General features: G+C 32.7%; 1 protein-coding gene and 1 pseudogene across 1 annotated transcript; one reads left to right on the top strand and one right to left on the bottom strand.

Annotated features, from left to right (window-relative positions):
- LOC104753713 lies at window positions 1,966-2,954 on the top strand. The gene is made up of 3 exons (XM_010475925.1): window positions 1,966-2,008; window positions 2,143-2,262; window positions 2,590-2,954. Exons 1-3 carry the CDS (start codon window positions 1,966-1,968, stop codon window positions 2,952-2,954), a joined length of 528 nt encoding a protein of 175 aa, XP_010474227.1.
- LOC104753714 lies at window positions 4,311-6,104 on the bottom strand (annotated as a pseudogene).

Here is a 12,031-nt window from a genome sequence, read left to right on the forward strand (position 1 = left end):
CACCAAAACTCTTTCAACCAACAAACACAATACGATATGGATTCCGACGACTACATGAATCCATATCATCCCACCTCTAGCTATTTGAATCTGTTACAAATCCAACTTGAAACACAAAACCTCCAAGGCAGTCCTTCTCTAAGTCCATGTGATGAAACTCCATCTGAACCTGCATCACCGCAAGAAAACCGCAAAACAAGGCATGCATGGATACTAACTGATGATATCATGCTTGTCTCTGCTTGGCTCAACACGAGCAAGGATCCGGTGACTTCGAATCAACAAAGACTTGGTGCCTTTTGGGGAAGGATTGCGGATTACCTTGCAAAGTGTCCAAATGTTGCAGGTCAGCCAAAGAGGGAGGCGAGTCATTGTAAGCAGAGGTGGGGGAGGATAAATGACTTGGTGTGCAAGTTCGTTGGTTGTTATGAGACTGCGACAAGAGAGAAGAGTAGTGGACAGAATGAAGATGACGTGATGAAGTTGGCACACCAAATATACTTTGATGATCAAGGACATCAGTTTACCTTGGAGCATGCTTGGAGAGACTTAAGGTATGATCAAAAGTGGTGTGCATCCACATCTACTAAAGGCAATGGAGTGAAGAGGGGAAGGGTGTGTGTTGATGGGTCTGAACAGGATGCGCATCCGGTTAATGATATTGATGGATCACAGCCCCGTCCTCAAGGTGTAAAGGCTGCAAAGGGAAAGTTCAAAAAACCTCTAACACCCAACCGATTGATGTGGAGGAAGATGGAAAAGCTTACTTGGAGTTTCAGCTGGATCGTATGTCGAAGATGTATGAGATGAAGCAGAAGGACTTCGACCTGAAAGAGAAGGAGTTTGCTTTGAAGAAAGAGCATATGAAGCATGTCATGCTTGATAATCTGATTGCTAAAAGGGATTCACTATTTGATTCCGAAAAAGCTCTTAAAGACAAGCTAATTGCTGACATGATCTCATCAGGTTGAATGTTAAAGAATGAAGTTTTTATGTATTAGGACAAGCTCCAAGTGTTTCATTAACTATGTTTCTTTTGTACTGTTTTATGTATTAGGACAAGCTCCAAGTGTTTTATTAACTATGTTCCTGTTTGTACTGTTTTATGCATTAGGACAAGCTCCTTGTGTTTTTGTAATCGACTCTTGATAACTATGTTGATCTAATCGAATGGTGTGAACTATGAGTTCAGTTTGTTTGTCTTTATGTTTTGTTTTTGGATGATTTGTCAATCGTATGGTGTTTATTATGCTATGAGGAACATGATGTATGATTAATTGGGATGTTGTCATTTTAATGCAGGTGAAACAAGAAACACCCGTGACACCAAGACAAGGAAGAAGCAAGAAGTCGGTCCATGTGAAACCAACTTGAAGTCGGCCATGTGATGTCGGTCATGTGACACCAAAACATACACTATTGTTTGTTTGTACTTTTACCACACATTTTCTCTTGTATAATGTTGTACTTTAACCACAAGTTCATTTATTATTTTCAACCACATATTGAGAGAGTACTTCTACCACAAAATTTTAAGTTTTCTACACCACAATTTCTTCTATATAATGTCCATAGCTAGCACACAAAATCTACACACCAATTCCTTTTCTAAATTGTAAACACCAAAACTCCTTTTCTCAATTTCCAAACTCTCTAAATATGGCATCTTCTTCCCATAATGATGATGTTGATGATATACTTGATGAATTTTTTAATCAAACATGCGATCAAATCACCAATCATGTATGGCAAAATCTTCTTACTCCACCAATCCAAAGTCAACCACCACCTAAACCAAAAAAAAAGTGAATTCACATTGAAAGAAATCGAGAAGTCGGTCATGAGCACTTGTGAAATGATTATTTCAGTGAGGATGCTACTTACCCTCCCAACATTTTCCGTCGCCGTTTTAGAATGACCAAGCCATTATTCATTCGTATATTCGTATTGTGGATAAGCTCGCAAATGAAGTTCCCTATTTTCAACAAAGAAGAGATGCTACCGGAAGGTTGGGTCTGTCTACATTGCAAAAGTGTACAACAGCAATTCGTATGATGGCATATGGTTCTGCAGCTGATGAGTTTGACAAATACCTCTGACTTTCTGAAACCGTGGCGCTATCATGCTTGGACAATTTTACAGATTTAGTTGTAAATCTATTTGGAGATGAGTACTTCAGAAGACCCACACCAACAGATCTTCAAAGACTACTCGACGAAGGCGAGTTACGCGGATTTCCCGGCATGATAGGAAGCATCGATTGTATGCATTGGGAGTGGAAGAATTGTCCCACCGCATGGAAATGTCAATACACCCGCGGATCTGGAAAGCCCACAATCGTTTTAGAGGCGGTGGCTTCGTATGATCTCTGGATCTGGCATGCTTTCTTTGGACTACCAGGTACATTAAACGATATCAATATTCTTGATCGATCTCCAGTCTTTGATGATATTTTGCATGGTCGAGCTCCTAAAGTTAAATACAGTGTCAACGGACATGAGTATAAATTGGCTTACTATCTGACGGATGGTATTTATCCAAAATGGTATACTTTTATCCAATCTATTCCACTGCCACAAATTCCAAAAGCCTCTTTATTAGCGAGACAACAAGAAGCGGTGCGTAAAGATGTAAAGCGTGCTTTTGGAGTTTTGCAGGCTCGATTTGCTATAGTCAAAAACCCGGCTCTTATTTGGGATAAGGTAAAAATTGGGAAAATAATGAGAGCGTGTATCATACTGCACAATATGATAGTAGAGGACGAACAAGATGGGTACAATTTGTTTGATGAAACTGAATTCGTACAAATGGAGTCAAATAGAGCTTCAGAAGTTGACTACACGCTTCCAACACCCAGGCCTTCATGTGTCTCTACTATGCTCAAGAATCGAAAGGATGTTCGTGATCGAGAAAAACAACAACGCTTGCAAGATGATTTGGTCAAGAATATTTGAGCAAAATTTGGAGAAAATCATTATTAAAATTATGTATTAATGTTTTTATTATGTAATATGTATTAATGTTTTTATTATGTTTTGTATGTTTGAAAATTAAATAAAATGCTATATTTTCTAATTTTAAAAAATCTTTAATGTTTACACATTTATACCACTTCTATTCTATTTCAAAAGATTTAAATTTTAAAAAACAATATTTTAAAAAATAAGAAACCCAAAATTAGAACCTACCAATGGAAGAACAAATTTTATCTAAGAGATCATGGGTTCTTATATTCAAATCAATACACAATTAATTCATGAAAACATTTAACAACCCCCTTATAAGAGACTGCCGATAATTATGGTCTTATGTAGTTAGTTTTTTTCTTCTATGTATACTAATTTGAAAAAATTAGTAAGAACATATCAAATATTTTTCGTTTCAACTGTATCCCAAACCTGGGTTGCCAAAATTTTTGACTATGGCCAAAACACTAGTTCGAATACTGTTATGAATATGATGTCGATGTGATGGGGAAACTGAAAGCTAAAAAAAATCACAACCTTTCAGAAAAACTCACGACATGTTGTAAAGCATACTAAAAATAGAAACTCCTTTGTTACTAATATTATTTCATTAACAATGGTAGGTTGAAGGGTATTGGTGAATCGTGGTTTAAATCACAGATTAGGATTAAAAAAAAAAAAGTAATGTTGACAAAAAAAAGAATATAAAATAAAGAAGAAGAAGAAAGAAGGATAAACAAGTATATTACGAGAAATAAAATAAGCCTTTTGTAGGTATTGATTTGTAACAATGAGGAATGGAAAGTAGTATGAGTCATAATTATATAGAAGTGAAATCAATGTAAACTGTTTACTATGCCATAATCATAGTTAGTGCATCAATGTCTGAATATCGAAAGGTAAACTGTAAACTGTTTAGTCTAAGCATAAAGCATCATAAATTATCCACCTTTTACAGTTCTTAAGGAAGTGTAAGTATGATGAGTGACAATAATCTACTTTTGTTAATCACCACTGCGAAAAGAAAATTAAATCTGGCTTTGTTTTTGTTTTTTTCACCGTCTTAGGAAGTTTAGTTGATTTTGTCAGTGATCACTATATATGTATATGGCTTCCACGCTAATGACTGGTAGATTGTTAGAATATGGAGTGCGTTTTTTTTTTTTTTTTTACATTTCCAAACATAAATTGCTGATCTTCGATTCTTAAAAGATGAAATAATTTTATTTGCTAATTTAGGCCAAAACTTCATTATTTGTTAACTACAAATTCATAGTGCATCTTCGAGAACCCAAATTATATATAAGAAAATAGTAAAAATTTTATGAAAACATCAAATAAACTTTATGTAAATGAACTGAATTTAATTCGGAAAACCGAATAAAAAATATTTTTAACATCAATGTAACACATCATTGCATCGCATAGCCTAGCTGCGTCTACATTATCTCTAACATTATGAACTCGAATGATATTAGCACCTTTTAATATCCCAGCAGTAACACAAGCAACAGTTACAGGATCCCTTTCACTTGCCTCAGGACGACCACAAATATCTCCCAAAATCTCTTCCTTGAAGGTCCTAGAAGTATATATAGGTGCATGAGACAAACCTATACTCTTCTTAGCAATCTCTTTCCTAATTTTTGGAAGCTCCATAACAATATCTANGATCTACACTCTTTGAAAACCCAATTCCTGGATCAATCATAATCCTCCAAGATTGAATCCCAGAGAGCTCTGCATCTCTTACCTTCACATAAAGCTCTGAAGCAACATCTTTACATACATCATTATACTGCAAATTCTCTTTGTTCTGCAGTGTACATGGATCTCCTCTCATGTGCATGATCATGTAAGGAACATCAGAATCAGCAATTACTTTATACATACTCGAGTCTATACTTCCTCCAGATACATCATTCAAGATGCCAGCTCCATTTCTTATAGCTTTTAAAGCAACCTCAGAGCTAAAAGTGTCAAACAGATATGAGCTTCCCCTTCATCTCTGGCATGCCACAAACAACTTTTAAAACCGGAATTAGTCTATTTATCTCTTCTTGAGTAGAGATTCATGATGCCATTGGCCGTGTTGACTGTGTACCGATGTCAACAATATCTACACCTTCAGAGATCATAGAACGGACCCGAGAAACTGCGGAATCTATAGATTGAAACTTACCTCCATCACTAAAGCTATCAGGGGTAAGATTAAGTATACCCATCACATAAGTTTTCTTAGAAAAATCCCATAACTGATCTCTTATGGTATAACCAGTGGCGGAGCTAGGAATTCAATTCATCAGGGTCAAAATATAATTTAAGAGGTCAATTGTGTTATTAATTTTTTTATAGGGGTCAATTCTGCTATTTTATCAGGATCAATTTGATTTTTTTCCTAAAAATTCAACTAAATTTAAAATTTCACCAGGGTCAATTGACCCACATGCTTCTACCCTAGCTCCGCCCATGGGTATAACCCTTTGTATAGTACCGTCTTTCCCAAGCAGTGATTCACCACCTAAACCCTGCCACACTTGGAAGATTCCACCGGGATGGTTTGAGAGTAAATGCCAATATGAAACTATATGATCATTTTATCTATCTTCTTTTCCAAGCAAATCAACCAAAGGTGCTAAGACAAATGGTCTCTCCCAGATTCTCTCATGGGGAATGATGAGTTTATCAGAAATTATCTTATGTTTTCCATAGAACAAGATGTCCAAGTCAAGTGGTCTTGGTCCATACGTTAAACCATTCTCTTCACGACCCATCTCTCTTTCAATGTTCTTGAGAACGTTCAAGAGTTCGTGAGTTTCGAGCTTCGTTACGCCTCTTACTGCAGCGTTGAGAAACCTAGGTTGGTTTGTGACATCAACAGGTTCTGTTTCGTACAAGCAACTGTGTCTGGTTACACTGATTCCATAGTCTTACATCAAACGTAAAGCCTCTCTGAAGTTATTCATTCTGTTTCCAACATTGCTTCCCAAAGCAATCACGACTTATTCTAAAGCTTAGTTATAACACAAACAAGAGTTTTACATATTTGCAATATTAAAGAAGTGAAAACGAATAGAAGATTGTTATGTATAGTGAATCGATAAAAAAACACTGAAAAGGAAACAGATACGAACCCATTTTAGAATATCTTAGTTTGTATTATATGCGTCGGTCTGGCCTGAAGATGTAAACATGGAGATTCAGATACATGCACATAGACAAGATAAAAGGTCATAATTTCTTATGAACTAGTCGTGTTAGTCACTTAGTCAATTACCTTAATTTGTTTTTTGCGCTTCTTTCAAATTGGATGACTTGCGTGCTAGAAGAAAACAAAACAAATTGTAAGAGAGAGGTTGGATTTTGTTGTAGTTGTCTCATTAGTTGGATATGATTTTAAAACGAGGGATGCCACCATCTATAGGTTCAATTAAATACAATAGAACCTCTATAAATTAATACTCGCTATAAATTAATAAAAAAAATTTGTCCCGAGTTGGGCGGTATAAAAATATGACACAATTCAATAAAATAATAATAGAATTTTTTTTAAAAAAAATCCTATGTAAAAATATAGTCTTATAAATATCATAAATTAATAATGATATAAACTAAATATATATATATATCTAAGAAAATCTAGTGAAATATGACTCTATTGTTGTTTGTTTATTCTTGAATTTGCATTCTTGTTTGAGTTCATCTATAATCTTTCTCATTGTATCAAAACATCTTTGTGTTGTTTTCTCAAATTGTATCAAAAAATTGTTGAGCGTCCTAGACGCGATAGTTGCTTCCTTACATATAATTGGTTCTAAAGATACTGAAATATCGTCTTAGACTTCATCATGAAGGATAGTAACAGCGATTAATTCTAAAATCTAAACTTCTAAACATTTATCATTTTCACATGGATAATCTAGTAAACTATTGACATCCATCATATTGCGATAGCCAAAATATAAATTAAGAAAAATTTATAAAAGTATGAATTATAACAAAAGTATCTTATTTACTTAAAAATGTTCAAAACTATGAAAATGAAAAAATCTCTTTATAAATTAATATCGATAAATTAAAACCTCTATAAATTAATAAAATTTTGTGGTTCCGACTTTATTATTTATAGAGGTTTTACTATAGTGAAGATTGATCATTTTTAATATTCCATATATACATATTTATATTTCTAATAGAGAAGTAATAGTTATCCTTAATCTGATTTTTCAAGTGCACTATTGTATTTCTAGGCTATGTATCCTATTTTGATATTTTAATATCTATTAATCTCCTTCATATGGTTTATTCTTATTCACTGACTTGATATCATCTAATTAAACTTTTATTTTTCTATATTTTCTATATTTTGTAAAAATTAATCTTGTATTATGAAAATAAAAATTTTACTTTTTATTCTATGGATTTTTATAGGTAATAAAAAGTAATAACCCTAAATTTCAACATTATCACAAAATTTGTGTATAGAAAAACTTTTTAAAAAGATAGAATTTCTTACTAAATCATTGAGGACCACTTCCTAATATTTGAGGAACTTTACTTAATTTTTAGGTGTTTTAAATTAAAAATAATAATTACAGATAATAAATAATATCAAGGAGATTAAATATATTTTAAATCAATATTATAAAAATTAGGTAAATGAAAAAAAATTGAGTATAACAAAACATAGAAAACTAAAATCATATCAAGTAAGTATGTTACACGTGAACATACATATATTTGTTCTCGTTTATTAACCTCAAACTAAATTATAACAGTAAAAATAAAAATGATAATAGAACATAAATCATAAATCTATGTATATAAATCCAAGTATCCAACAGTCATATGCTCTATAAATCAATTTGAGAAATTCACTGCATGTATATGCCACAACGACGCTGTGCCTTAATTTAATAATCCCTAAATAAACTAAAAATAAAATATTCGTCCATGTTATTGCATCGCTCTTTATTTTATATTTTGCTAAGAAAAGAATGGCATCACTTTTTCTGCTTTAAGTTTGTCTGTTAATTTTTTTTTTCTAACTTTTTACTCAGTCACGTTTCTTTGATAATGTTTACTGTTGTTTACTTTCTCCACTAATTTGATTTCGGAAAATAATTCATACACAAAAATTTTCCACACAAAAAAAAACCGAAAAAATCACTAAATGGTGGGAGGTTTTAAGATAAATTAGCTCTTTAGTTTATATAGCATACATACTTCGAATTTTGAACAAACAATGACTGGCTTTTAAAATAGGAATCAATTATGAGAAAACCATTTTTTGGAATGGTCTTTGTTGAGTTTACCACTTTTTGAATAGTTTATAAATTTTACTACTTTAATTTCTAAGTTACAAAAATTTGATTTAACATGCGTTTTATTTGTTATGTTTGAATTTAGTCGTTCTATTTGTTCTTAGAGTTTAGTATTTGGTATTAAGTACGTATTATATTTAAAAAAATGAAAATACGTATTTTTTTCTTCTTAAAAATGGTAAAATCCACAAATTATTCAAAAAATAGTATATCAAATATTTTTTTCAAAAGTGGCATTTTTAACAAGAATTTTTCAAAGTGACATTTTGAACAAGAATCCCTTTAAAATAGAGCTCTAGCTCCATTATCTTCTTCTCACATGCCACAACCTTATCTTTCATCAAGTCCATGTACTTCTGTAGACTTTCCATCTCCTTCTGCATCTTCTTATGCTCTGTTTTAGCTTCTTCGATCTTGTCATTTTCATCTGTTGTGGCTTTTTCTATCAACTTTTGTTTCCTTAAAAGAATTTATGTCTCATATTTGATACTTATCATGCCATCTATCCATTTAAAATGATCTTCAACTTGAAATTCGTCGCCATGAAGCATCTTATATATCTCCATGCACCTATTAAGTGTGCTTCTTGAGACATCCTTTCAGAAAATGTTCATCTGCTTCGTTAACCCGACATACTATTGAACATGACAAATCGCAGCCGCTTCCGAAGAATATCAAGCTCAGTTATTAATGCTTTCAAGTGCGGGATTCACTTTCCTTTGAAAGCCTCCTCTGCGGCTATCATCTTCCAAACATGTGAGGTCTTTGGTATAACAATCTCCTCATCTACAAAACAGTTTCATATATAAGAGAACAAATACACCACAATCGAAAGCATTATCTTGTTGTGGAACCTAATTACTTTGATATATATACAATCAGATTTTGGAAAACCCTAATCTTTAATTGCAAGACTAAGAAGATAAAAGACTAACCTCCACTTCACACAAGTTGGTTTTCGATCTTTATCCCAAAATCCTTGTAAAAGTTGGTTACTAAATCCCATTCGTACTAAACATGTACTACTTCTAGCCTTATCAAGATTTTGTTAGCCTAATCAAGACTCAGTTAGCTTTATCAAGATTAGCCTGGAATATCCTCATGTTGTTTTCAACTTTTTTGATGATGTCTAAAGCTTTTTTCTTTCATTTTCTGAATTTGTCAATTATGGCAATTATATTGAAGGTTTTCATAATTTTCTATTTTATTGTCTTTGGTTTAAATATTTACTAGGTATAAGACCCACGTGTTGTGCTGGAGTATGTATTTATGTGACATGTATGTATTGTCTAAATTATTTCACATAATTTGACTTTGTTATTTAATTTATGTGATATATGTGTATCGTGGACTTTATTTTAATAAAATAAGAGAAATAATTAATTTTTGTAAAAAAATGAATTTGTTGGTTTTGGTAAACTTGTCTGATGCAGTGCATTTTCCACTTTATTTTGACTTTTTGTTTCTTTCCATTATTTTTATAGAAGTTGACTTTGATGATTTCAGTAGAGTTTGATGTTTGGAAATTACTTTGATTCTTTTTTTTTTATTACCTTTTTCTGTCAAATGTTATTAGCACCACCAATACAAAGTTTTCTACTCAAAAATGGGAGTAATTATATGTTACTCTCACAGTTTAAGATTAATCACCAAATGGGGTAAGACCAAAAATTAAAGAATAGTAATCACATTAAATTTTAATAAATATCCTCAAGCAATGAGGATCAGATTTAATGGAAATTAAGATAATCTAAAAGTGTGAAAGATCTTTTAAATCAAAAGTTCATTTTTATAGATGCGTCACAGAAAGAGTACCATTTGGGATCATGGCGAGATGAGAACGACCATTTTATGCTGAGGCCTGAGTGTCATCTGTTTTCGGAGTGTTGTATAGAGGATTTATCATGCATGCATGTTGTATATAATACATATTTTCACCAATTATTGATATAACTTGCGACCAATTTTAATTTGTAATTATTAGCGTTAAATCTATCAGTTTATGTTACATATTCTTCTGTAAAAACTTTTTTTGTTTGATTGAACTATAATTTTACATTCGATTCCAAAAAAACAAAAAAAAAATTGTAATTACAATAAATGCTAAGTAAACAAAAGACTCTTCAATATATTAAGCACAATAATAGGAGCATGTCTATAGTTATCCGATATTGTGGAACTGAATTTGGAAACAAGCATTGCTAATATTATCTTTACCTCCTTCATTGCAAAAGTATGGCCAATGCAGTTCCTTGGTCTAGCCGCAAAAGGCATGAAATATCGATTAGATACAAAGCTTCTGGTCGCAAATCGCTCATGGTTGAACTCGTTCGAGTCTTCGCCCATAATTATTTACTTGATGGATTGCAAGGACAAGGATTCATATAGATAAACCTTTAATTAGGGATGATAAGGTCACCTAGTTTTATGTCTTCAAATGTCATTCTTGGTAAACGAGTAGCAGGAGGGTATCTTTTAGTATTTAATGCAAAGCATGTTCTAGTGCTAATCTTTTCAACAAGTGAGATATTTTATTTATCTCATTATTAAATATGCCTTACATTTTTTCGATTTTAGATGTGGAAAGCCTCATCGCGAGTCTCTCTGTCTATGTAATCAAATGTTGAACAATGCTAATGTAAGTTTCATATTAGTCTAAAAAATACATGAATTTTGTTCTACGTCATTACATGAAATGAATCATCTGACTTCGAAACTATATAATAATCATTTATGGCAATATTAATGAAATATTCTAGATATATCATATTAAAGTTGACCAGATATGTACTATAAGTGGCATTGCCTGTACCTTAGTGTGTTAAATGAAGTAACTACCCCACCCGTACCCACAAAATTTGGCGTTACAAGAAAAAAAAATTTATAAAATGAAAAATATAATTGTGATTCTTATTAGATTATGGTATTAGATTGTGGGTTTCCAACTCAGAACCAATAGGCAATGAGTGGAGAGACCCATATCTTATATATACCACTTAAGATCTTACTCAATTTCCAATGTGGGATATTGTATTCCTAATACGTCTCCTCGAGATGATGGCTTTTTTAGGCATCAATCTCGGTATGTTCGGACATGAAGCGGCGGGCCAACTATTGAGCTGGGCTGATTGTGGATTTGGTTGAGTATGTGCGGACCGGGCTCTGATACCATGTTAGATTGTGGGCTTCCAACTCAAAACCAGTTGGCTATGAGTGGAAAGACTCATATCTTATATATACCACTTAAAATCCTACTCAACTTCCAATGTGGGATATTGTATCCCTAATAGTCTCATGGCCTGTGAAGAACAAAGTCTTGCACTCATCGATTAGACCATTATCATCTGATGAACATTCAGATTGTTTTTTTTTCTTTTTTTTACTAAGAATGTAAATATTTCATTAAAAATAAAAACAGTTTAGGTTTACAATCGATGATTATAGACCTATGGTAATCGTCTCATGGGCAAAAAGAAATAAAAACATAAAAGCATAAGAAAGTAGGCCTATAAGAAAGTAACCATAATTTTCAGTCCATCTATTCAACCATAGCGAAAGAACTAGGAGAGTTAAATGAAGTGATCTACGATTTTATTGTTTTTCCTGGATGAGTTGCAAAAAGAGAAAAGTGACTGGAAATTGTGGCCGCCAAGTTAGAGAAGACACTTAGCTCTAGAAGCTTTTCAAAGGAGGCCCGAGAATGAGATGTCAACGGTATAGAACTCCAAATCATGGCTCACA

This window comes from Camelina sativa, chromosome 16 (genome assembly GCF_000633955.1).
Source record: "Camelina sativa cultivar DH55 chromosome 16, Cs, whole genome shotgun sequence".
Classification (NCBI taxonomy): Eukaryota; Viridiplantae; Streptophyta; class Magnoliopsida; order Brassicales; family Brassicaceae; genus Camelina; species Camelina sativa.

Excerpts from the sequence above, each read along its gene's own strand:
- LOC104753713 (XM_010475925.1), top strand. The coding sequence starts at position 1,966 with ATGAAGTTCCCTATTTTCAACAAAGAAGAGATGCTACCGGAAG. Across the intron at positions 2,009-2,142 it reads AGAAGAGATGCTACCGGAAG|ATTTAGTTGTAAATCTATTT; the intron begins GTTGGGTCTGTC and ends ACAATTTTACAG. Across the intron at positions 2,263-2,589 it reads CATGATAGGAAGCATCGATT|CCTCTTTATTAGCGAGACAA; the intron begins GTATGCATTGGG and ends AAATTCCAAAAG.